Here is a 27,390-nt window from a genome sequence, read left to right on the forward strand (position 1 = left end):
TATTCTAAACATAAACCTGCAACAAAGCATACCAGGAAAAATGATAATGAGGCCCCCCTCCCATGTCTTTTTCACACTGAGAGTTAACTGAAATGAACTCAATACAGTTGAGTAACAACAACACCACGCAATTGAAAAGATGACAAGAATCAAATGACCTGTTCAGTGCTGAAATATAGGTAAGGTGACAAACATTCCTAACACTAACCAGGTTTCCATACAATTGGCGACAGATTTTTATGGTAATATTCTAGAATCGGCATTAAGAAAATATGCGCATTTTCATACCAGTGGTGTGCTTCCACCAAATTGACTTGTGTTGTTGTGTACCCGATAACTCTACCGATAATTTTGTCACAAAAACTGCATTAAATAGCAAATGTGACTATTCTGATTTTAGCATGTGCGCTTTAGCGAGCCAACAGCTCGCAGATACAGTGCAGGTAGGCTATGCAGGTATGCTAGTCTACCTGATGAGATTATTATGGTAGTCAAGCATTATTCATGTCACCAGAATAAGACCCTCAATATTTATTGGAAAGGAGCATCAAGATCACCATGCACTTTCACCACCCTGTGAAGTTTATCAGAATTTATAACATCTGTAGCCTAATAAACGGCATGGTTTCAAAATCAAATCAAATTTTATTGGTCACATACACATGGTTAGCAGATGTTATTGCGAGTGTAGCGAAATGCTTGTGCTTCTAGTTCCGACAGGGCAGCAATATCAACAAGTAATCGAACAATTCCACAACAACTACCTAACACACACAAAACTAAGTAAAGGGATGGAATAAGAATATGTACATATCAATATATGGATGAGAAATGACCGAGCGGCATAGGCAAGATGCAAAAGATGGTTTTAAAACCCTTTGCGATGAGACTCAAAATTGAGCTCAGGTGCATCCCGTTACCATTGATCACACTTGAGATGTTTTTACAACTTGATTGGAGTCCACCTGTGTTAAATTCAATTGATTGGACATGAGTTGGAAAGGCACACACCTGTCTATAGGTTCCACAGTTGACCGTGCATGTTAGATCAAAAACCAAACCATGAGGTCAAAGGAAATGTCCGTAGAGCTTCGAGACAGGATTGTGTTGAGGCACAGCTCTGGGGAAGGGTACCAAAACATGTCTGCAAAAAATTACCTTGGCCCCGGTGATGTACTGGGCCGTACGCACTACCCTCTGTAGTGCCTTGCGGTCGGAGGCCGAGCAATTGCCATACCAGGCAGTGATGCAACCCGTCAGAATGCTCTCGATGGTGCAGCTGTATCACCTTTTGAGGATCTGAGGACCCATGCCAAATCTTTTCAGTCTCCTGAGGGGGAATAGGTTTTGTTGTCCTTGTACCACACGGTCAGGTCTCTGACTTCCTCCCCATAGGCTGTCTCATCATTGTCGGTGATCAGGCCCACCACTGTTGTGTCATCAGCAAACTTAATGATGGTGTTGGAGTCGTGCATGGCCGTGCAGACATGAGTGAACAGGGAGTACAGGAAGGGAATGAGCACGCACCCCTGAGGGGCCCCCGTGTTAAGGATCAGCGTGGTGGATGTGTTGTTACCTACCCTTACCACCTGGCGGCAGGCTGTCAGGAAGTCCAGGATCCAGTTGCAGAAGGAGGTATTTAGTTCCAGGGTCCTTAGCTTAGTGATGAGCTTTGAGGGCACTATGTTGTTGAACGCCGAGCTGTAGTCAATGAATAGCATTCTCACATAGGTGTTCCTTTTGTCCAGGTGGGAAAGGGCAGTGTGATGTGCAATAGAGATTGCATCATCTGTGGATCTGTTGGTACAGTATGCAAATTGGAGTGGGTCTAGGGTTTCTGGGATAATGGTGTTGATGTGAGCCATGACCCGCCTTTCAAAGTATTTCATGGCTACAGATGTGAGTGCTACAGGTTGGTAGTCATTTAGGCAGATTACCTTAGTGTTCTTGGGCACAGGGACTATGGTGGTCTGCTTTAAACATGTTGGTATTACAGACTCACACAGGGAGAGGTTGAAAATGTCAGTGAAGACACTTGCCAGTTGGTCAGGGCATGCTCGAAGTACACGTCCTGGTAATCCGTCTGCCCCAGCGGCCTTGTGAATGTTGACCTGTTTAAAGGTCTTACTCACATCGGCTGCGGAGAGAGTGATCACACAGTCACCCGGAATAGCTGATGCTCTCATGCATGTTTCAGTGATACTTGCCTTGAAGCGAGCATAGAAGTAATTTAGCTCGTCTTGTAGGCTCGTGTCACTGGGCAGCTCTCGGCTGTGCTTCCCTTTGTAGTCTGTAATAGTTTGCAAGCCCTACCACATTTACATTTACATTTAAGTCATTTAGCAGACGCTCTTATCCAGAGCGACTTACAAATTGGTGCGTTCACCTTAAGACATCCAGTGGAACAGCCACTTTACAATAGTGCATCTAAATCTTTCAAGGGGGGTGAGAAGGATTACTTTATCCTATCCTAGGTATTCCTGAAAGAGGTGGGGTTTCAGGTGTCTCCGGAAGGTGGTGATTGACTCCGCTGTCCTGGCGTCGTGAGGGAGTTTGTTCCACCATTGGGGGGCCAGAGCAGCGAACAGTTTTGACTGGGCTGCGCGGGAACTGTACTTCCTCAGTGGTAGGGAGGCGAGCAGGCCAGAGGTGGATGAACGCAGTGCCCTTGTTTGGGTGTAGGGCCTGATCAGAGCCTGGAGGTACTGAGGTGCCGTTCCCCTCACAGCTCCGTAGGCAAGCACCATGGTCTTGTAGCGGATGCGAGCTTCAACTGGAAGCCAGTGGAGAGAGCGGAGGAGCGGGGTGACGTGAGAGAACTTGGGAAGGTTGAACACCAGACGGGCTGCGGCATTCTGGATGAGTTGTAGGGGTTTAATGGCACAGGCAGGGAGCCCAGCCAACAGCGAGTTGCAGTAATCCAGACGGGAGATGACAAGTGCCTGGATTAGGACCTGCGCCGCTTCCTGTGTGAGGCAGGGTCGTACTCTGCGGATGTTGTAGAGCATGAACCTACAAGAACGGGCCACCGCCTTGATGTTAGTTGAGAACGACAGGGTGTTGTCCAGGATCACGCCAAGGTTCTTAGCGCTCTGGGAGGAGGACACAATGGAGTTGTCAACCGTGATGGCGAGATCATGGAATGGGCAGTCCTTCCCCGGGAGGAAGAGCAGCTCCGTCTTGCCGAGGTTCAGCTTGAGGTGGTGATCCGTCATCCACACTGATATGTCTGCCAGACATGCAGAGATGCGATTCGCCACCTGGTCATCAGAAGGGGGAAAGGAGAAGATTAATTGTGTGTCGTCTGCATAGCAATGATAGGAGAGACCATGTGAGGTTATGACAGAGCCAAGTGACTTGGTGTATAGCGAGAATAGGAGAGGGCCTAGAACAGAGCCCTGGGGACGCCAGTGGTGAGAGCGCGTGGTGAGGAGACAGATTCTCGCCACGCCACCTGGTAGGAGCGACCTGTCAGGTAGGACGCAATCCAAGCGTGGGCCGCGCCGGAGATGCCCAACTCGGAGAGGGTGGAGAGGAGGATCTGATGGTTCACAGTATCGAAGGCAGCCGATAGGTCTAGAAGGATGAGAGCAGAGGAGAGAGAGTTAGCTTTAGCAGTGCGGAGGGCCTCCGTGATACAGAGAAGAGCAGTCTCAGTTGAATGACTAGTCTTGAAACCTGACTGATTTGGATCAAGAAGGTCATTCTGAGAGAGATAGCGGGAGAGCTGGCCAAGGACGGCACGTTCAAGAGTTTTGGAGAGAAAAGAAAGAAGGGATACTGGTCTGTAGTTGTTGACATCGGAGGGATCGAGTGTAGGTTTTTTCAGAAGGGGTGCAACTCTCGCTCTCTTGAAGACAGAAGGGACGTAGCCAGCGGTCAGGGATGAGTTGATGAGCGAGGTGAGGTAAGGGAGAAGGTCTCCGGAAATGGTCTGGAGAAGAGAGGAGGGAATAGGGTCAAGCGGGCAGGTTGTTGGGCGGCCGGCCGTCACAAGACGCGAGATTTCATCTGGAGAGAGAGGGGAGAAAGAGGTCAGAGCACAGGGTAGGGCAGTGTGATCACATCCAATGAGCGTCGGAGGCGGTGTAGTACTATTCGATCTTAGTCCTGCATTGACCCTTTGCCCGTGTGATGGTTCGTCGGAGGGCATAGCAGGATTTCTTATAAGCTTCCGGGTTAGAGTCCTGCTCCTTGAAAGCAGCAGCTCTACCCTTTAGCTCAGTGCAAATGTTGCTTGTAATCCATGGCTTCTGGTTGGGGTATGTACATACAGTCACTGTGGGGACGAAGTCCCCGATGCACTTATTGATAAAGCCAGTGACTGATGTGGTGTACTCCTCAATGCCATCGGAAGAATCCCGGAACATATTCCAGTCTGTGCTAGCAAAACTGTCCTGTAGTTTAGCATCTGCTTCATCTGACCACTTTTTTATAGACTGAGTCACTGGTGCTTCCTGCTTTAATTTTAGCTTGTAAGCAGGAATCAGTAGGATAGAGTCATGGTCAGATTTGCCAAATGGAGGGCGAGGGAGAGCTTTGTACGCGTCTTTGTGTGTGGAGTAAAGGTGGTCTAGAGTTTTTTTTTCTCCCTCTGGTTGCACATTTAAGTTTCCTTGCATTAAGGTCTCCGGCCACTAGGAGGCCGCCTCTGGATGAGCGTTTTTCCTGTTTGCTTATTGTAGGAATACAGCTCATTGAGTGCGGTTTTAGTGCCAGCTTCGGTCTGTTGTGGTATGTAGACAGCTACGAAAAATACAGATGAAATCTCTCTAGGTTAGATAGCGTGGTCTACAGCTTATCATGAAATACTCTACCACAGGCGAGCAAAACCCTGAGACTTCCTTAGATATCACCCCAATCTGAGTGATATTGTCTCCATTGAGGTGTAGTCTTTGTGAATTACTTATCAGTTAGGATCAAGGGACAGGAATTAGGGAATTGACCAACCAAGAAATGACATCCTAAAGACATATTTCAATAAATTTTTTGCTTTGAAAATCAGAGCTGATTATTTATTTTCCAAGGACTTCTATTAGGTCAGCACAGGGATACATTCAACCTCGAGTTCAAGACACACAACCAACCACCAGCCATTCATCTCAATAACCTAAAATGTACATACAGAGCATCAATCATACTGTCAATCAAAAAGAGCATATTAGAACAAATCAAATTCTAATGAAATGACAAATGCATTATGCTTCTTTGATATACTGTGCAACATGCTTTACCCACATTCATCTGTATTGCTGGAAGACTTGGCCAAAATCACAGGAAGATTACAGGCGAACATTAATGCCAGCCTATGTGGGTTCCTATGTGGGTTCTTTTTGGAACATCCTTAGATTAATTTATTTAAACCAAATGTCCAACACAACATGATGAAGACACGTCATAGAAAAGGGTTAAGGGACCTAAAAATAGGAATGAGAGTACCAGTATATGATTTCTTAGACAGTGGCATAACAGAGTGAAGACGTAACAGCAATTGTCCCTGGCCTTGTCATGTTCAAAGCCCTACTGTCCAGTGGTGTGACATGCTGGCATCAGCTGCATACAAAAGCATAAAGGACTGTGTTTGTGCACATTTGTGTGTGGTGAGCAAACCAATTAGTTAGCTAATCATGTGTAATCCTTGCTAGGGCAATTGTACAATTCATAACCTTCATAAAATAGCTAAGTCAACAATACGCATCACTAGCTGCCTGTGTTGAGTTGTGAATGGTAAATAAATGAAGTGAGGCATTGGGGAGTAGATGGAGGAACCACAATGTAGTAGCCTAGCTTACACTTGTCCCTGAAACATGATCCAACTGATATGCAATCAGGAGGGGCAAAGGTGGGCCAAATGAGCAAACCATATATCCTTACCTGCTGTCAATAGGGATATTGTAGGCATAATAGCAAGGAATGACAAATGTCAATTTATTATATTTAGATTTTGACCCCATTTTTTTGTGGGGGGGGGGCAAACCTAACCTCAACATGGGTGTTAGAAAAGGCACACTGTTGGAGTGGTGGCAAATGCCCTGAATTCTGTGCACTTTATAGATTACAGGAGTGTGTCAAAATAGAACGAAATGAAAATGGAAAAGTATGTTCAAATATGAGTTATAGATATGCAGTACTTTAAATTGTTAGGCTTGTTGTGTAAACAGATTAGTTGCTTTGCGTGTCTGAGTCATCATCGTAGTCACCACACGCAGTGTCCATTCTAGCCTGGCAGAAATTCATATTTTGCTCATATCAATGTTGTTTTTCCAAGCATTACTTATGTCAAGGTCAATATGCCTACATATCGATTGATTTGCACCTTTCGTGGGTAAATGTATCTAATTTGCTTATTCAAACAGTGTTATGACATCATTACTTACTAGGCTCGGTAATAGTATATCTGTATTCAATCTATGCAGTCTATAACAACGCCCTCAACCGGCGACTAGCTGCAACTGCATGTGAACAGACCTGTAATCACACTGTACTTACATACAGTCTGTGCCTGTATACTCCGCTCTCTGACTTCTCCGCTCTCATTCTCTAGAAAATGGCGGACTGCGCTTCACTGTTAGATGAGGAGCTCACTTCCTTTGTCTTCAATTACCTGACAGAAAACTCCGGGAGCCAGGTAAGGGATGTTCATATTCTACATGTGCAGGGTCAGGACTACATTGCCGGGGTTTCATGTTTGCATGTTATTCACAGAAGCATGCGTAATTTCATCTTCATGTGTGCTCTGGCTGTAAGCATCACCGCTCTCGATAGCTAACCGGCGTCTTCAAACCTTGACGCCTGGGCTTCACGTGGAGTTTTAAGGAAATGTCATTAGCGTATACAACGTGGTGATAGGACGCCATAAAACATTTAGTTGAATAGTTTTGTTTGTGCTAAATGATTTTGGTTTTAACAGCGACATAACAATGTATATGTCGCTTTTAAAACGTTTACTCTACTTTTACTCCTTCTTACAATTGTTTTACTAATGTCAGTCGTGCCAAATCAGAGACTAACCGTTAGTACTAATGGCATGAATGTGACTTGTGGCTCTTTAAACATTTGATATTGAAATAACTGTAAAATACGGATATGTTGGCAATATTTTTTATACAAAGGTTTGACTAATGTTATCTAGAAATATTGATGCATTTGTTATGTTGGTTCTACTACTACAATGCAATTTCCCCCCATCCTATCTACGTTAATAGCCAACAATCTATAAGCAATGGGTCGTTACGGGACGAAGCAAGGTTGTTTTGATTCATGTTTCTGTTATTGCAAAACAATGCAATTTGCGTGTGTTGACTAGCCTACTGTTTTACCATCACCAGCCATCTGAAAACGAAAGATATTTCAACTAGACCGGTAGGCTGCTGTTTCTGTATATTACGCCTCTCACGGTTCAAAGTTTAGCAACTTCAATGCAACGAGAATGATAGTCGACGTCCTTGGAGTTTCAGGTGCTGCAAGAATGACGATGAGATTGACAAATGCGTAATATTGTGCCCGTCTGTGAAAAATTAATGCGATTATGTATTCGTAGCTAATCGTTTGCGTAAGCACCGAGCTATTGTTACAAAACCTTGTTACCGGTAGTTCCCAAAAGTGTCTGTCCTAGTGTAACTGGATCTGATTCGCATTAGTGATATTAGCATTGTATAATTAGATTCGTTGCGGTGTTACATACTGTTGCATGTTCATTTAGTCGGGTTGACAGTGCTATATGGTCATTGTAATAGTACTCGATTCTCGTGACCAGAATTATAGAACACGTAGTTGCTGCAGTCATGTGCTTTCTGCAGTTATGCGTAGTAGTACGGAGGCGGTTCCAGTGACGTGCATGAGCGACAGCTACACTCCCGTCTTTTGGTTGCATCATGTGACTGCTACTGCCGCCACTGCTGCTGCTTCTAAGCAGCCTAGATCACGACTAATGCTGCGTTCACAACGATGTGGGAAGGTGGTATTTACCACATACGACTGGGGAAAATATCTTGAACCCCCCTCCAACTGGTAATAAGTGGGAAACTCGTTTATCATCAGTGAGGTCTGATTTATCCCTCATGATGACCTCTGCCGTCACCTACTAAGGAAATTACCTCAATAACATCATTTTCTATAGTTAAATGGAAACAACTAAACATTATTTATTAGAAGCAATCTATTAATATATTTTTTAAACAATATAATTAGTTTACAAGCATGTTAGCTGTACTTTTAGTTTATGGTGGAAGCAACTTGTTGGCCATTGGCCAATCAGCCTTACTCAACAAGTTCAAAGCACGTGAATGCATCCAACTGGCTTTTACGACTTTACAACTGGTAATTACCACCTTCCCACTTCATCTGGTCTACTCAAGTCTTGTCCAGTCAAGAGGATCTAAAGATCAGGCCTACTTACACACAACCCTGCCTGAACCACATAGTTCTAGTTTAGAAATTGATCATGGTGGATCTTATGTCCTGTAGTATTTGCAGATCCATCTCAATCCATTTTTATTACATTTTTTGGAAATGCTTCATCAAATGTAATTATCCATTTTGATGTAAATATTTAAAAGCCTGTGCTATTATGTAGCCCAGTTATGTTCTTCCCCTAATATTAATGAGATGCATACATAGCAAATTCATTTCTGTAGTTTGTTTCATCATAGCCTACATCATACAGAATGTGGTTTTAACGGCTGCCAGTCAGTGGTTCCTTTGATTCTGGTTGCTGAGAGAGTTGTTGTCCAAAAGGACTCCTGGCTCAGTCGTCAAATGTATTATGGTCATATCAGCTTCGAAACGGAAGTCTTATGTTCCCAGATTTAGACAGAGAAACAATATAGCCCACTGCACCAGGCAGTCTTCACTTTGCTCAGCAGTCTCTCTGCAATGAAATGCTGTGTATTATTACACAGACACAGAGCTGTCCTGTCGTGATGGAATACTGCAGTGTTATGTGTTCAGCTTCCGTGATATGGGCTGAGTCACCTGTCAGCCCTAAAGTGCAGACCTATTCTGTAACTAGAGCAAATGCGTTAGGCTATGTCTATGAAATGAGGACTTCCTACCGTACCCCTCCCTGTCTCTCAGATGGAATACATTAAATGAGCTTTGGCTATGCTGTGTACTGATTGACTGAAGATGATGGATAAGACTGGCCTTTGTTTTTGCTCAGGGGGGTTCGATGCTGGTTTAAACTGGGCACGATCCACAGGACACTTTGAAGAGAAGTGTCAGACAGTAGCTTATGTGTTTGGATGTTCACTGTGACATTACTGTATCTTTTAGCCCTATTTTAAATGGTGCTAATCTGGGAAACCAATCAATGAAACTGTTACAGAGATGATTCTTATCACTGATAAGGGTGCTTCTTTCTTTACCTCTTTTATGTTTTTAAATGGATTTGAGTGGATTATCATAATATACAACCCACTGGGCACAGACATCATTTCGATGTCTGGATTTAATTTACATTTGTTTGAGTTGTCAACCTAATGTGAGTAAAACGTGAAATCAACAAAAAAATGCACCTTGTCATTGGATTTAGGTTCAACGTTGAGTGAAAAAGAGATGGAAGTTCCTTACCTTGATGAGTTTCTGCAAACCCAATCAGTTTTTCACCATGATTCAAAGTCATTGAATATACATTTTGTTGTTGTTAATTAAAATGACGTGGAAACAACGTTGATTCAACCAGTTTTGACCAATTGGTGGAGCTAAAGTTAACATAATGTTGATTTCGGAGTAGCATTTCCCCTATATTTTCAAATTTGCTCACATTATCATGTGAGGGTCATCCTGAAAGATACCACCCACCCTTTAATGTTCATTTCCCATATCCATTTGGAACATATTCAATATTTTCATGTTTCAATTTGTTCATCACTCAAAATGATCAAATCAAATGAGGTTTAAGGAGTCTAATCTCCCAGAAGTGTTACTGGGAGGTTTTGCGTGTGTCACTGCCTGGCTGTGTGGTTTGTCACTGAGGATGTGAATGGTTGCTTCCTCTCCCAAAGCCCCAGAGATCCATCATCCGGCTGAGGCTTTAAAGCTCTGAGGCTTCTCCTCAGGGAGGCCTGAGGATGCACTGTCACGGATCACTGTACCGCTCCCCTCCCCTTCGCTCTGAGCCTCTATGTGCTTCCCAAATGGCACCCTATTCCCTTTCATAGTGCACTACCTTTGCTCTGATGAGCTCTGCTCAAAAGTACAGACGCATGATCTTAATTTGAGCCAATTTGCTGCAGCAACTATGAAACAGGTGATTAGATATCAATAATTGATGCAGACTAATACGTCTTCGGCTGATTGCACAACTGGCATCAAAGGTTAGCCTTTGCATGGACTCGTGAGGCACACACTGACTACATCACGCAGTTGGTTGTCTACAGATTCAGGCTGTGTACTTCTAAGTCAATAAGGAGAAAATGTTTTTGCTTTTTATTGTTTTTATTATCTCTTGTCCTATGACTCATCTTTTGCTGTGCCAACATGCAAATGTCGTATCTTTTTGCATTTTCTTTTTGAAATTAGCTGTGGTTTTTAAACTCGTCTAGAAATATGATATTATGAAAGAATGGGTTATGTGTAGTCAAGCCATACTGTTTTGCCTTTAAGATTAAGATTGAGTTATGTCCTTAATTAATTAATATCCAAGTGTTTTGTATTCATCACAACAACTCTAATGATATTGACAACACCATCATGAGGCTGTTTCATATTCTGTACCTTGCTTGGGGAAATACATCAAGGGCTTTAACATTATGCCTTTGGGAGTAAATGACACGTTAGAGCTGAGAAAGGTCGAAACGCAGATTCAGCACCCATAGGCTCTGGTCAAAAGTAGTGCACTATATAGGGAATAGGGGGCCATTTGGGATGCACAAATTTACTCTGGAGACTTTAGGAGCACAGGCAGCTGCTTCACTTTGTAGTCTGCCGTGTGTGTTTGCTTTTCCTGGCCACTAAAGCAGATGACTGTTGAGACAGGTCATCATATGCTGCAGAGGCCAGGACAGCAGCAGACTGTCTGATAAGGCTGATTTATGCAAAGAGAAGTTGGAACTGGGTTGCCAGGTGTGCCCGTCCCCTGATGATATTCACCACCACCTGCTTTACTATTTAAATGTGCAATCAGGCATTTGGCCGTAGTCAGCATCCTCCAGGTCATTGTACTGTACCACAGCCACGGGCAAACAATGGATCTGCAGGTAGCCTATTGTTGATGGATTAGGAGACAGATTGTGTGAATGTAGGGTCAACAGGCTTGCAAGTTAGTTTTTGAAGTTTATGTTTTTTATGGTGTGTATAAAACATTAGGAACACCTGAACAGACTGACCAGGTGAATCTAGGTGAAAGTTATGGTCCCTTATTGAAGTGGATTGTAGATGAAGGGGAGGAGACAGGTCAAAGAATAATTGAGACAGTTGAGACATGGATTGTGTATGTGTGCCATACAGAGGGTGATTGGGCAAGACAAAAGATGTAAGTTCCTTTGGAACAGGGTATGGTAGTAGGTCCTAGGCGCACGGTTTGAGTGTGTCAAGAACTGCAACGCTGCTGGGGTTTTCACACTCAACAGTTTCCCTTGTGTATCAAGAATGGTCCACCACCCAAAGAACATCCGGCCAACTTGACACAACTTTTGGAAGCATTGGGCCAGCATCCCAGTGGAACGCTTTGGACACCTTGTTTTGTCCATGCCCCGATGAATTGAGGCTGTTCTGACGGCAAAAGGGGGTGCAAACTCAATATTAGGAAGTTGTTCCTAGAATTTTGTACACTCAGGGTATTGTGTTAAGACGAAATGGGCCTGAAGATTTCTTTCCTGAAAAAACATAAACATAACATAATCATTTAGATGATTTAAAGCTGGAATCCTTAATGGTCAAACTGCCACGTCTGTTTGCGGCAGTACAACAAGAAAGGAGTTACTGCAAAAAACAAATGCGTTAGAACAGAGTAATATATACTTTTACCATGTTATGTGATGTTCTTTACCTCCGCTTCATCAACAAACAATAATAATAACAACGGCCGTGGGGCGGATTCCCCTACATTGGCACCGTTTCCCCTACCATCTTTTCTGGACACTTTGTAGTAGAAGTTTGTAAAACAGCGATTAATGAGAGAGCGAGAGGGTTGCAGTTGGTTCAGTTGTAAATTCAAGTCTGGTCAGGTTGAGTGGGCAACGGTCCAAGTCTTCATCAGCCCTGAGCCATGGTAAATGAACACATTCTCTAGCAGATAACACTTCACAGCCCAAAGAGTGGTCTTGCATGATCATATACAGTGTGTGTTAGGGCAACAGAGTACAGACTCTTCTTCTGTCAAAGGCGTGGAGAGTGTGTGTATGCGCCAGTGCGTGCGTGTGGAATATGGATTGAGATACTTAAACCCTGAGGTTTAAATAGCCAGTCTGATCGGCATTGCTCACTAATTCAGAGTGTGCCAGGAGAACCATTAGATGTAGATATGAATAGATTAATTGAATAGAATTAAGCAATAAGGCACGGGGTGTGTGGTACATGGCCAAAATGCCACGTCTAGGGGTTGTTCTTAGGGTACGACGCAACGCGGCTTACCACAAACATCCTAGGTGTCTTATTGCTATTATTTGTTACCAACGTAATTAAAGCAGTACAAATACATTTTTTTTGTCATACGGCTTTCAGCCAATCAGCATTCAGGGCTTGAACCACCCAGTTAATAATGTCCGAGGCAGCACTTTACATGTGATTCTGTTGTTGTTATTTATTTATCCCTAAAGCCCATCCATCTGATGATCTGGGTGATAAATGCATGACTTTTCCACAACAAACCCTCACTGTTGGTGGACCAACCGGTTGAGGCGGAAGCCTGCCTCATACTAAATGACCTCCACTCTTTGTAGTAAAGTCATGTGCACTCTAAATAGCCTGGTGGCTTGAGTACTTGAGTAGCCAGAGGACGTGGCCAGGGTCAGAAAACGTTCAGCGACGACATCACTGAGATGTGGGCTCCTCTCTCTTGCTCTCTCTCTGTCTCTGTCTCTCTGTCTCTTGCTCTCTCTCTCTCTTGCTCTCTCTCTCTCTTGCTCTCTCTCTCTCTCTCTCTCTCTCTTGCTCTCTCTCGCTCTCTCTCTGTCTCTCTCTCTCTCTCTCTCTCGGGTGTGATTGTAAACCACGGAAAGGTTAAAGGAAAATTCCAAGGTCCTGATAGGGCAGTACTGTACGGTTTCGCCGTTTACCAGCCCTGCCATGGTAACTCAGCACATGGGACTGGGGAGGGCAAGCTCAGACTGGCAAGGGCTTACCTCCTAACACCGGCTGGGTTATGGATGGCAGCTCAACTCAATTTCATAACCTGCTCATTAAGTAGTGGTGTGTATTGTTCATATTCAGAGCAGGAATGGACGTTGACTTCCTGTTCTTTAGTTTAACAAGTTTAGAACTCACCGGGTGACAGTAAATGCCTAATCTGTTATTATGTCAACTATGTGGTAAGGCACAGGCAGTATGTAGTGCTTGACCTGCACCTATAGCCTACTCGGTTATTTATTATACAGGCTGGATATTAGTGATGTATATCACATGCCCAATAACCTTGTGTCAGACATCTCTCATGTACTGTTCCTCTGTTGGCAGTTGAACACACAGCTCATGGCTATAACACTGTTCTTAAAAAAACTGGTCGCTAATGACTAGGGCAGGGAATTGCCAGGGACCTCACGATATTATCACAATACCTAGGTGCCGATACGATATGTATTGCGATTCTCACGACTCTATATGTATTGCGATTCTCACGACTCTATATGTATTGTGATTTTTTTTATTATTGTTTTTTTTATTTGACCTTTATTTTACTAGGCAAGTCAGTTAAGAACAAATTCTTATTTTCAATGACGGCCTAGGAACAGTGGGTTAACTGCCTGTTCAAGGGCAGAACGACAGATTTTGTACCTTGTCAGCTCGGGGATTTGAACTTGCAACCTTTCGGTTACTAGTCCAATGCTCTAACCACTAGGCTACCCTGCCCTCATGATTCTCACGACTCTATATGTATTGTGATTTGATGCTGCGATTTCTATTGCGATTTGATGTTCCAAACACCATTTGACTGCTGCAGAGAGACAAGAGAAAGCAAAAGTAGTTTTTGTCAGTCATGGAATAGAAGTGCTGAAAACATGACGGCTCACTATTTAAAAGATGGAGAACAAGCTATAGGTTGAAAAACGGGTGCAGGTACAGCCAACTAGCGCAAGCTAACACACTTTAAATAAAATAAAATAAAAATCGTATCGCTATAATATTGCCCAAAATAATATTGCGATATGTAGCTGCATCAATCACTACTAATGACACAGCCAGGCATACAGAGCCTAGGACCGGCTGACAGTAAGTGAAGTGAACAGAAATCCTGCATTTTTTTAAAGGCTAGGGTATTACTATTCTTATCAGCACAATTTCTTGTATTTCCGCTGCTCAAATGAAGGTGCAGTTTATAAATAGCTGCCATGGCAGTGGCACAGTTCTGCATCTGCATGATGTGTTGTCAGCATGTCAGGTTAGATGACCTGACCGTGTGAAGTCATGATGCCGTCTAATCATTATCAAGCTCTCTGGGGGATTACGACTCCTTACAACTACTCTCCTTACTGCAACCTGAACACAAGATAGAGTAAGAGTTACTGCCTGGTTGTCTTTCCATCTGCACTATCCAGAGTGGCCTATCTGATCCTCACTGCTCTGTGATGTGGTAACCAGTTATGAAAGGGTAAACATGAACCTGCCCTGTGGAAATGGACCGGACAATTGATCTGACCCTTGTAACGTCATGAGTGCAGGCCATCACTATCATCATGATCTGACTGTTAACTTAACCTCGGAGTTATGAGTAGAACACTTTAACCATGATGGTGACCTTTTCATGGACGCCTGGCACACACTTTTAAAAATTCACCTGTGTTGTGTTGTGGTCCCTCCCCTTTTCTTGCCTCAACATTTTAAATTTCACTCAAGACACATTATCTTCACACATATTTCAGATGCTTTTCACTGACAGCCACAACTCAATAATCAGCTAGGCTTATTCCCAAATAGGCATAGGCCTACGAGCTTGTGATTTGAAACAATCCACAGCTATTTTTTTTAATAGAAGCTAATGATCCTTGATTCCTCTGTGGCTAAGTCATGCTTTCTGGTGAAGTATTTTTAATGATTTAATTTGTTTCTGTTTAGGCAGGTGTAATTATATAATTTTGGCAAATGCATTTCCATTTACTTCCCTATTGGACCCAACGCCATGCCATTTCTCTCCTGTTCTATTGGTTTTCATATGAACTTTCTTTCGTTGTCCAGAAGCCAAAGGCACAATCCTAGTCGTGTTAGCAACCCATCCCAGTTGTTGCATCTTTAGATTCCCCCTCTTTCTAAGTTTCTAACAGAGATTTTCCTGTCACTTGTGGAACTGCTATCAGTTGTGCTGTTTAGAATAGTGTTTTCCCAGGTGCGCTGTTTAAAATGGTGTTTTCCTGCAAATTACATTTTGGCAAATGTTTGAAAATGACATTTTATTGGCTGCTTCATTACATTAGTTGCATGTTCTGTTAAGATGTATTACCATAATCAAAATGTGATTTGTGTCATTCTGAGCACGGTGGGTGGATGCCCTAATGGGTTATGCACCCAATGAATATGGATCTGGTAAATGTATCAAATGAAATAAATAAATAAATACAAATCTTCCCAGTCACATTTTCCTCATGGAAACCCTGGTAGGTAGGTAGGTAGGTAGGTAGGTAGGTAAACATGTTGCTGAGGGCTGCTACTGCTGGGGAGGGTGTAAATGTTACACAGTATGAAACTGTTTCGGTGAGTGAGTGATGGGGTGCACTGCAAGCCACTACCCACACACATGTGTAAAAAAAAAAAACATTCCACTCACGGAAAAGAAAAGGGCTCCGCTCAACAGTACAGGGATGCGAGAGGCTAGCAGTCTACTGGTAACGGTGTTCAGTGACCAGCACAGTGCCCTCCCGCGTCAACAAGGCAACACAGTGTTCCACCACACGGTGTGTTGGCTAGGGAAACTACAGGAGCAGGGGAGGGATCTGATTGGTGGCCTGGTTCTCTAGTGCCTCCCTAAACTCTCTGATTCCCTGACAGTGGCCTCCAGCCAGCCAGGCTGCTCAAAACCTGTACATTTCCATTATCTCTGTTCAGGCGGTTTGGGAACAACAATGGCTGGTTCACCATGATGGCACCCAGCGTCGCAGGTGAACAGTAGGTAGAATCACCCCCCCCCCACCCCCCCCCCCCCGCCACTGACCTAGTTCAACAGTGAACCTTTTGCTTGGCAGGCTTAGGTGTTGGTTGCGTGACTGGAGCTTGGGGGCTGAAGCTGGTTTTTGACTTGGGAGCTTGACTGGCTTTACTCACAGCAACCCTCTGACCCCTGCTGCCGCCCTGCGCCATAAATGTCCTTCTCACACCCTGCCCCTCCCCACCACCCCTACACTGCTCCCCCACCCTTAGGCTTTCTTGCTGTTCTAATAAGAGACCATTTCTCTGCTGACTGTCTAATGCACAGGTGGTGAAGGGCCTGGATACAACACTTTACCTTGTTTTGTAAGATAACTTTGTATTGGCTAGATGGTCTCTTCAGCTGGGATTTGTACAATTTTGTTCAAACTAGTGTTGGCTTGTCCTGTGTCTGCACATGATTACAACTAAGAATACCAACCCATCTCATAGTATTTCCTCCCACTCGAAACATACCAGATTCACTCTGTTGAAATACGGCGTGCCATGATGCAATACAGGTAACTCTTACAATCCTCAGTCAAGGCTGTTACCTTGAAAACCGGTTTCCACACTTTGAGTTCCTTCCAACATGCGTATTAGAATGGTAGGTTACATCTCCCAAATAGGATCATAAAAATACTAAGAGAAAATATTGGTATAATTGTGGATTCCCAACCTTGACTTGCACATAGAGAAATCAAATTGAAGATGTCTCTCTCTCCTTTTGCTGGACATATCTTGGGATGATATTGTAGCTCTATGTCTTCGGTTTGACTGATATGGAACCTGACGGAGCCCAGTGACATCTCCTACTCGCTGCATTTGACTGTTGCTGCTTCTGCCCCACTAGAAACTAGGTATAAGTAGCCTAAGTTAAACCTTTCTAACTTCATGGAAGAAAGTGGTGTGTTCCTGCGATAAAGGACTGACTGTCTCGGTCCTCGAAAGCCCTTGTCTTCAACCACCGAGGGAAGAGAGAGTTAAGTCCTTTAGACAAGGTCTACTCTGGGCCCTCGTTGTTGTTCAATGCCAATGGGCACATTTTTTGCAATCACCAAAGAATGTTCCGGAGTCAGTTCTATTCCTTGTCAAAGCCTTGAATTCTGCCCACTCCACAAAATGCTTTTTCTTTCTCGTTCTCTCTCCCCCTGCATTAGTCCTTTCATGTACTCTCTCAGCACTCTTTGTGCTTTTCACTGCTTCACTGCTGCCTAGCCTGACCTTATTTTCAGCCTTTCTCCGTATTCGTCAACACAAGGAAGTAAGAGCCAACTCATTGGGACGACTGCAGATTCATTTGCATGTTCTTTGAATAAATTATTCGAACCTGATGATATCAGTGCATCATCAGGTTCGATACAGAATGGATTGTTTGACGCAGACAGGTGAAAACACACACACAGGAACACCTATTAGCAGAGACTGTAGGCGTTATCCCCATTTTTATTTATCATGTATCTAGTAAAAGTGTCAGTCACCTGGGAAGACGCCTGGATGAGGAAGGCAAACAGTGAACGGAGTTGACATGGGGATGCTCTCTGGCCCGGATGACTCATTGATTTCTCTGCAGGTATTTGTCTTGAGGTGATTTTAGGAAAGATATGGAAAACGATTTGCACAGATTCCCACTCTGCCCACTTTCCGGACGCTTTCTCAAGGGACCGTTTCTGCTTTTCTCTACACTCTATTTAGATAACGTGGCCAAGGGGGAAGGTCTGTGGTTGGCTGCGAGTCTAGAAATGCAGAAGATATGTCTGCCTGGGAAGATTTGTACTCGTGCTAAGCCATTTCGGGTTTTCCTTTGTCTGTAACTAGATCCAATGTTTCTCTGCTGTTCCTCTCTCTCTGCTGAAGGTGCTATGCTGAAGTCACAAGACTGAGCTGGATCTCCCCAGCAGCCTGATGATTTTTCTTCAAATTCTACTCAAAAACAATCTTTTGGGATCTGTTTCATTAGTACATTTTCCCAAAATGTTCCGTGTGGCTCAGTTGGTAGAGCATGGCGCTTGCAATGCCAAAGTTGTGTGTTCAATTGCCATGGGGGACCAGTTAAAATAAAGTATGCACTCACTCCTATAAATCGCTCTGGATAAGACGGTCTGCTAAATAACAAACAACAAAAAAGCCCCACTCTGTTTGGAGAGAGTATGGCACTGTGCAGTGGAAAGGGAATGCATCATGCTCTGGTCTCAGACAGCTCATCAGGGACTCTAAAGGCCAAGCACATGTTTTAGAGGCTTCTGCCAAGCTGCGGTATCACTGACAATACAATCCTGCCTAATTAGGAGTCGGGTCATGTGGAGGCTGCTGGAGTTGTCCTTTTATGTTGGGGTACATGGCAGTGTTTGGGTGGTGTCACCATGATTGTCTGTTGGTGGTGGTGGGCCATAGTGAGGACTGAATGCTTTCAGAGGGGTCTCTCTGTCTCTATCTGAAGGGTCATTAGAATGCGAGAGGCACATTGGGCCATTTGTTTCATGCTATTTAACCGCAAGGTTGGTACAAAACAAGGCTGAATAGAGCTGGAATTGTTAAGAACCTGTGGAGGAAGTTTTTCTAGAATGTTCTAGCACCATGTTCTTAGCAATGCAGCCGAGCTGAAGGAATAAGACATACCAGCAACACAGATTTAAATACGTTACAATTAGGGATGCACGATATATCGGAATCGGACGATATTAGCTAAAGATGCCAACATCGGTATCAGCCCGAAGTCTAGTTTAACAGCGATGTTAAAAACTGATGTCAAAGCTGCCGTGCATACCTATGTAACGTAGGTACATGACGTGATGACGCCACGTACAATTGTGCGCTGCACGTGCAACACAGCATCCCTAACCTAGCCTACAATGTCTCATTTGTGGATCGAGTAGTCAACAAGTCGAGCAGTCGTTTGAAAGAGTAAGAAAATTTCTGCGAGACAACTCAAAGGCGAAATCCATTAAAGCCAAGATAATTGAGTTCATTGCCCTTGACAATCAACCATTCTCTGTCGTGCGTGATATTGGCTTTCTGTTCGACTGGTCGAGCACCGGTACACACTACCAAGTGTGCTTTTTTTCAGATGTTTCCTTACCGGATTTACACAGTAATAGCGTCACTGCTATTAGCTTCATGACATACATACTATGGAACGCCGTTTGGGTCTTTGCGTGTCAAAAAAGGTACAGTAGCACTGTCAAAGCTGTACAAAAAAGTCTGCAAACACCAGCCACGAACAATGTGTTTTCAATACCGCGTTGGTAATAAAACATCATTTGTTCGACCGCAACTTCTGGGGTAGCTAGCTTTAGCTTGGTACCTAGCTAGCACCAATACATCCCGCCTGAAAACAATGACCAATAGAAACTGTCATTTTCATTATTCTTAGCAATGATTTAGGAATCATTGTGAGTAAGTATTAGCTAGGTTGCCACTTGTTGTTCGCCTATTGAAATTGAACTTCAGTTCATGAAAATAAATAGCTAGCCAGCTACTTAACCCAGTTGCCCAAAGCTAACGTTATAAGCAGCGAGTTAGCTTCATTTGGCTAGTGACGCTCGACCGGACCGGGTTATGTGTTGTGAAGCTAGCCACAATAAGGATTAGGCACAATAGTGGAATTTGCGGTTTGCCTTCAAAATAAAAGTATGTCATTGACAGTGATGCAAATGAATACAAATAGTAGAATTATGCCATAATTTTATTTTGAAGACTAACCGCAAAGTCCACTATTGTGGCTAATCCTTATTGTGGCTAGCTTCACACAGATGTGTCCGACCACCATTCATCAAATAAGAACCGTCTTATAAATTAGGGTTATTTTAGATGATGACACCTAGCTATATAGTTAGCTACCTAACTGAAACAGATTGTTGTTTTGCTATGTTTTTGGGGAAGAACATTGTTTGCATCCATGAGCTAGCTAGCTTTTTTTAATGACCAGCACTGTAGGTGCGCGAGACAACTTTACCAGCATCATAGCATACGTATCGATGAATCATTGTGACATACAGTGCCTTGCAAAAGTATTCATCCCCCAACTGGCAGATTCATAAAATGGTACCCGCAAAACACCAGTCTCAACGTCAATAGTGAAGAGGCAACTCCGGGATGCTGGCCTTTTGGCAGAGTTGCAAAGAAAAGCCATATCTCAGACTGGCCAATAAAAATAAAAGATTAAGATGGGCAAAAGAACACTAACACTGGACTGAGGAACTCTGCCTAGAAGTCCTGCATCCCAGAGTCGCCTCTTCACTGTTGAAATTGAGACTGGTGTTTTGCTGGTACTATTTAATGAAGCTGCCATTTAAGGTCTCGTGAGGCGTCTGTTTCTCAAACTAAACACTCTAATGTACTTGTCCTCTTGCTCAGTTGTGCGCCGGGGCCTCCCACTCCTCTTTCTATTCTGTTTAGCGCCCGTTTGCACTGTTCTATGACCGGAGTAGTACACAGCGTTGTACCCGATCTTCAGTTTCTTGGCAATTTCTCACATGGAATTAGCCTTCATTTCTCAGAACAAGAATAGAGTGACGAGTTTCAGAAGAAAGTTCTTTGTTTCTGGCCATTTAGAGCCTGTAATCAAACTCACAAAAGCTGATGCTCCAGAACGGTAGTGTATCTTTTTTGACATGCAAAGACCCAAACGGCGCTCCATAGAAATCCTGGTTGAGAATGAAATGATTGAAGAAATGAACAATGAAACAGCACAGCAAGTAAGTGAAATAAATCGTTTTTGATTATGTTTTACTGGTAATGGGGACATTTGTAAATGCCAACAAAATACTTTTTGTGTGTGTGTGTAACCTTTTATTTAACTATGCAAGTCAGTTAAGAACAAATTCTTATTTACTATTTTCTGCATTGTATAATAATAGTGAAATAATATACGGAATCATGTAGTAACCAAAAACTGTTAAACAAATTATTAAAAGTTGCCTTGATGACAGCTTTGCACACTCTTGGCATTCTCTCAACCAGCTTCACCTGGAATGATTTTCCAACAGTCTTGAAGGAGTTCCCACATGCTGAGCACTTGTTGGCTGCTTTTCCTTGATTCTTTGGTCCAAATCATCCCAAACCATCTCAATTGGGTTGAGGTCAGGTGATTGTGGAGGCCAGGTCATCTGATGCAGCACTCCATCACTCTCCTTGTTGGTCAAATGGCCCTTACATAGCCTGGAGGTGTGTTGGGTCATTGTCCTGTTGAAAAACAAATGATAGTCCCACTAAGCGTAAACCAGATGGGATGGTGTATCGCTGCAGAATGCTGTGGTAGCCATGCTGGTTAAGTGTGCCTTGAATTCAAAATAAATCACTGACAGTGTCACCAGCAAAGCACACCCACACCTCCTCCTCCAAGCTTCACGGTGGGAACCACACATGCGGAGATCATCCGTTCACCTACTCTCTCACAAAGGCACGGCGGTTGGAACCAAAAATCTCACATTTTTCCACCGGTCTAATGTTCATTGCTCGTGTTTCTTGGCCCAAGCAAGTCTCTTATTCTTATTGGTGTCTTTTAATAGTGGTTTCTTTGAAGCAATTCGACCATGAAGGCCTGATTCACACAGTCTCCTCTGAACAGTTGATGTTGAGATGTCTGTTACTTGAACTCTGTGAAGCATTTATTTGGGTTGCAATTTCTGAGGCTGGTAACTCTCTAATGAACGTATCCTCTGCAGCAGAGGTAACTCTGGGTCTTCCTTTCCTGTGGCGGTCCTCATGAGAGCCATGGTTGAGAGCCATGGTTTCTTCAAGTGCGACTTAAAATGTTCTGGATTGACTGACCTCATGAAGCTGGTTGAGAGAATGCCAAGAATGTGCAAAGCTGTCATCAAGGCAAAGGGTGGCTACTTTGAAGAATCACAAATATAAAAATATAAAATATATTTTGATTTGTTTTACACTTTTTTGGTTACTAGATAATTCAATGTGTTATTTCATAGTTGTGATGTCTTCACTATTATTCTACAATGTAGAAAATAGTAAAAATAAAGATAAACCCTTGAATAAGTAGGTGATCTAAAACTTTTCACTGGTACTGTAGGTGAAGGGGCAAGTTACTACATCTGCATGCAAGGGTAGTAACTTTTCATGTTTCACAATCCGTTACCATGAATGTGAGGCCAGTCGTGTGACGTTTCTGTAGGATTAGCAAAAGACTCCAGTGATGTGAGGGAAATGTTGGTGAAATTAGTAAGTCATTCTGTCCTCTCGTCTAGCAGTGAATTCACCCTGTGCTGTGCTGCCGACTGACACCGACACCTGTCCTGAAATATTCTACGGCAGCACTTACAAAACACCAGGGAATTTTCAGCACACGATACCTCAGGTATTTGTCCGGCAGGTCCAGAGGGCTATTTTCTCTCTATATCACTGGCATTAATAATTAAACCACTAGCCTTGATGTTGTGGACTGTTCAGGGCTAGCTAACGATCTCTTGCGACACTAGTTGGAAACGTACTGGGTCACTTTCATCAAAGGCGCACATCCGTCACTGGTGAATCGTGTGTGTGTGCCACTGCCAGGGGCTTCCATTAGTGGAGTAGCGTGACTGTGAATGACAGCGGAGCGTCAACAGCGCAGAGCACCCCCCCCCCCCGGTCTTCTGGTGTCCCGCAGGGGTACTGAGCTGTGAAGGGGACATTCCTTTCTTTCGCCCCAATTCCTCCTAAACCAAGGCCAGCCCTCTCTCCTCTCCTCTGTGGACTGTCACGGGGACACCTAGTCAGTGGGTGGACACTTCCTGATGACATGAGGTGGGATGGGAGGAGGTGGGACTGGACCCAAGAGGGGAGAGGGGCCTGGAGATGGATCACCTGGTGTCTCTTTCCACTGATCACCACGTATGGCACAAAGTCCTAAGAGGACTTCTTTCACAATCCCTCTTTCACTGTTTCCCTCCTCTACCTCTCCTATCTTCTTGGAGAGGACACAGTGTCACACAGTCAGTCAACAGCAGGAACATGATGCGGTGATTAACAGTACCAGGGGTTAGGGTTCTGCTCTGCCTCAGAACAATCACCAAAACAATTGCAACACGCTTCACACGCCTGCACTTGTTTGCTCTACTTTAGTTTAGCTCCTAAACCCATGACCCTTATCGATACATTTCAAACACTTATATAGTGTATCACAATTAGCAAGAGTGGTTACACATAGTTAGGAAGAAGAATAAAATAAAGACAAGCCTAACCAATCACAGGGTGTTCTGTGGGACTCCTGGCGTGAAGGTCACCATGGTGCCATAAAGAGCTCCACTGCTCGAGGTCACCCGCTCCATCCTGAGGGTGACACCAGTGTAGCGTGTCCACATCCCTCCCCTCTACAGGGAAGAAACATGGGGCCGGGATAGGCCTTCAGAGTCTGGAATCACAAGGTCACTCGTGAGATGAAGTGAACTGGACGGGAGAACGAGCTTCACAGCCATGTATTATTTACTACTATTACTACCTCAGCAAACAAGCGTATAGTGCTGCCTGCCTGCCTGGATACAGCGGCCCCATACGAGGGGGTTTGAGACAGTTTGAACCTGCATGGCTTAAGGTTTACAGTTGAGCTGGGGAAAATGAAGCAGCCCCATGGTGGCCTATAGGCCTTGCTCTGAGAAAGAGAGAGATTGATGGAGAGTGGAGCCATTTGGTCCACATTATTCCTCCACTGGGTCTGTTTGTTTGAACTCATGTATAATCACCTTTTTGCAAAATGTAATAAGAGCGATGAATAGAATAGTCTTGATTGTTACCTTTGTGAAGCAGGTGATTTTTTACATGTGTTTGGGCTGGGGTTCTTTGCTTTTGGGGACGTAGGCTTGTGTTGTGTGATTGCCATGGATCTGTGCGATAGCGGGACTGGCAGAGACCAGGCTGTTTGTGGAAATCTCAAAGGAAGATGCTCTTTGATCGGACAGCTGTGAAGTTCAAAGGACTAGCGCCTTGTCTGATGAGAGAACGCGTGTCCTTTTGTAGTCGCCCATGTCCTTTTTAACCGGAGCTGCTGTTCTCTCTGATAAGATAGGCTGCACCGATGACACACACACACACACACACCATTTTAGAAAAAGAAATGGCCAAGTTAACGAAAGCCAGATTTGTGTAACTATTATTTTTAGCCAGTCAGAGGGCTTGTCTTGAGTTGACTGTATTTGGTGATTGATTGAGGAAGTCAAGCAGCCTAGCAGGGTTTAGTGCAGAGTCTGCAGACGCTTTTCTCTGTCACTGTTTTACTCAGATGAGGTTTTTCTACCAAATATGGCAGTGGAGCTGAGGAGTCACATGCTGCTAGAGCCTCACAGTTCACTGACGTGGTTCTCATAGTCCCGGTTGTTTCAACAGTGTTTCAACAGGGTTATTCCACTGGGTAAACAAGTGTGCACCTCTAATCTCTTCCAATCATTTTCTTGGAAAAAAAATGTAACGCTAACTAACACGACACCAATGTCAGATCTGCTCATGATGATTTACTCACACTATAAATGTTGTAACTGTATCATGGTGAAATAATGTTAGAGTTCACCGATTTCTCCACTAAAGTCTCGTCTCCAAAGGGAAAAATAGCCAACTCTGTAAGCTTTTTTAAAAATGTATTTAGTCAAGCTAGGAGGATCTTTTTTTAGGGTTGTTGTGTCAAGGCAGAGCTGAGACTGTCTGCCATCTGTCAACTAAATGTTAAATGTGAACGTCCATTTCTGTGTGATGTTTTTCTCTATAACTCAATTAGACAGAAGAAAGCCTATAAGACCCTGCAAATACAGGGAAACAGCAGTTGACTTAAAAATCATTACAGTAGTGTAATTCCTAACATTCTTTTAACCCTTAGAACAGTAATAGCTTAACCACTAAGCCCAGTTATCTCCTCACATTCAGTTATCTCCTCACATTCAGTTAAGCTCCCTCCCACAACAGCTATTCTGATTGACAGCACCTGCCCTTTTGCCTACTTCACCCAGGCACCCAAAATGGTAATGGAGGAAAGATAGCAGCCAGCGAGTCTCCCGGGCTGGACAGTCCAACGACGCTGCCTGGTCTCTAGTACTATTCTGTCTTTCTGTGTGAATGTGTGGAATTTAAGAGGCTAATTTGGCAAGACGTGTTACTGTTAGGCAGGCTGTCAGGCAGTGCTGCTAAGACTAAAGCCAATTGATGTTTCCCAATATGCATACTACCATGCTCCACACTCTCATGCGCCCAAGTTCATTCTCCGACCACGTTCTCTTGGGTACTTTTTTGTGAGGGCGAGAGTGTGGAGAATGCATAAAACAATACATTTGAGCAGCACTCACACTCGCCACTACTGTATTAACTCACTCTTTACATCCCCATTCACTGAACCTTCTTCCAGCCAGGACAATGGGAACAAAGCATATGTTTTACTTCATAATTATCAGCTAGATATGCGAATCTTAATAATCTAGCTAGCCAACTATTTAAACAGGCAATAATTACCTAAAGCTAATGTTATGCAAGGTAGATATACATTTTTTGTAGGTAATTACCAATTCTTCGTAGCTAGCTAGCCATTTAGTCCTATTGACTTACTATGGACTGACCCATTCACTGAACCATCTTCCAAGCAGGACAACCATGGCAATGGAGACAAAACAAGATATACACAAAGCAACTGTTTTACTTCATAACTATCAGCTAGCTATATGTGAATCGTAATAATGTAGTTAACCAGATAGTTTAACATGCAAAAAATACTAATATTATGCAAGATATATGTCAGTTCTTTGTGGGTAGAGAGCTAACATTTCTTTGTGGCTATCTGGCTAGCTAACAGTACTAGTAGCTAGCCAGTGAGCCCTATTGACTTATTATGGGCTTGTGATCTACGGTACGTAGGCAGGTAAACATGCCAAAATTAACACCGCATGTATTTATTAACGTATCAAATCAAATATTGGAGTCAGGCAACATATGAGATGTGAATAGGCAACATTTCATTCCAAAGTTGGAGTCTATTTTCTCTTGCTTCAGCTCAAATAATGGCCGCCATTGATTTCAATACCTTTTGCTCCATTTTTTTACATGGTTGTGTCATATTTCTTTGTATACTTTCCATTGAAGCTTGCATCGACGCATGCTTCAAAATATGTACAAATGGAGTACGCATTCAAGAAGTGCCCTCTGTGTCCATTTCGCATACTTTGATTTGGACTCATACTCCGACCCTCGCTCGCTCCGGTTTGGTAGTATGGATTTTGAGGAACACCCAATGTGTCTAGAGTGAGTCGTGATGATGAGCGCTGAAGGAAATCCTTTCTCGGTTGTCTGAGGTGAGGTGAACAGGAGGAAATGGCTACCTTGTGGTTTGCCTTCCCCATCCCCCTTCAGGCATCTGTGGCGCTCTGAATCTCTGAGAGAGAGGGAGCGTTACTCCAAGTCTCGCGCCGTGATAAAAAGTGCCCCAAATGTCAGCCATTTGCGGAGATAATAAAGGGATGCACACAGCAGCACGTGGCGCTCTGTGGTGCAGATGGCGTCACAACGGCATCCTGAGGCAGACACACACACAGTCAAACTGTCATGCACCTCGCCACCATCCCTTATCACAGCATGCCACGCACGTGGCTTACACACAGGCGCACAGACTCTCTCTCACACACACACACACATACACACACACAAACACACTCTAAAACGGCAACATTTTCTCTCAGATTTCCTGCAATTCTATGCATTTTTCCATGGCTAATGCCATGTTATTTTACTCAAACATAATAACAAAATCAATACTGCTAAATTAATTGTTTGGAATCTTCCATTCCCTCTGACTGTCTAGCTTTTATTTGGTGATTATTAGTTCTCAAACATTATATTGTAAAAATATATAGGTCCATTATCTTTCGTACATACTTTATATCTGCTTTTAGTCGTTTAAAAGTTTACACTGAAAGCCTTTTTCCATCCCGATTATTTTGGGTAATTAATTAATTAACCCCCCCAACACACACAATTTTGTTTTTTTTACTGTTTGGTCTTAGGGGGTCCACCCAAGGATTTCAATGGCAAAAACACACACACACACACACACGCACTGTCCTGGAATCGTGCCTGGGACAGGGATCGGTGATCTTCAGGCAGTAACCCAGACGTGGCTGCATGGTGTAAATCTGCCCCGATTTATTCACG

At 43.7% G+C, this 27,390-nt stretch overlaps 1 protein-coding gene across 1 annotated transcript in view; it reads left to right on the plus strand.

Moving 5' to 3' along the window:
• Positions 1–6,494: 6,494 nt before the first annotated feature.
• The window catches only part of LOC115130502 (peroxisome proliferator-activated receptor gamma coactivator 1-alpha), a 61,147-nt gene continuing 40,251 nt past the window's right edge, over positions 6,495–27,390 (plus strand). Inside the window, exon 1 of the mRNA XM_029661705.2 lies at positions 6,495–6,628. Coding sequence (XP_029517565.2) covers positions 6,548–6,628 — 81 coding nt within the window. The 5' untranslated portion in view covers positions 6,495–6,547. The remainder of the gene's footprint in view (positions 6,629–27,390) is intronic.

This window comes from Oncorhynchus nerka, linkage group LG6 (assembly GCF_034236695.1).
Source record: "Oncorhynchus nerka isolate Pitt River linkage group LG6, Oner_Uvic_2.0, whole genome shotgun sequence".
NCBI lineage: Eukaryota > Metazoa > Chordata > Actinopteri > Salmoniformes > Salmonidae > Oncorhynchus > Oncorhynchus nerka.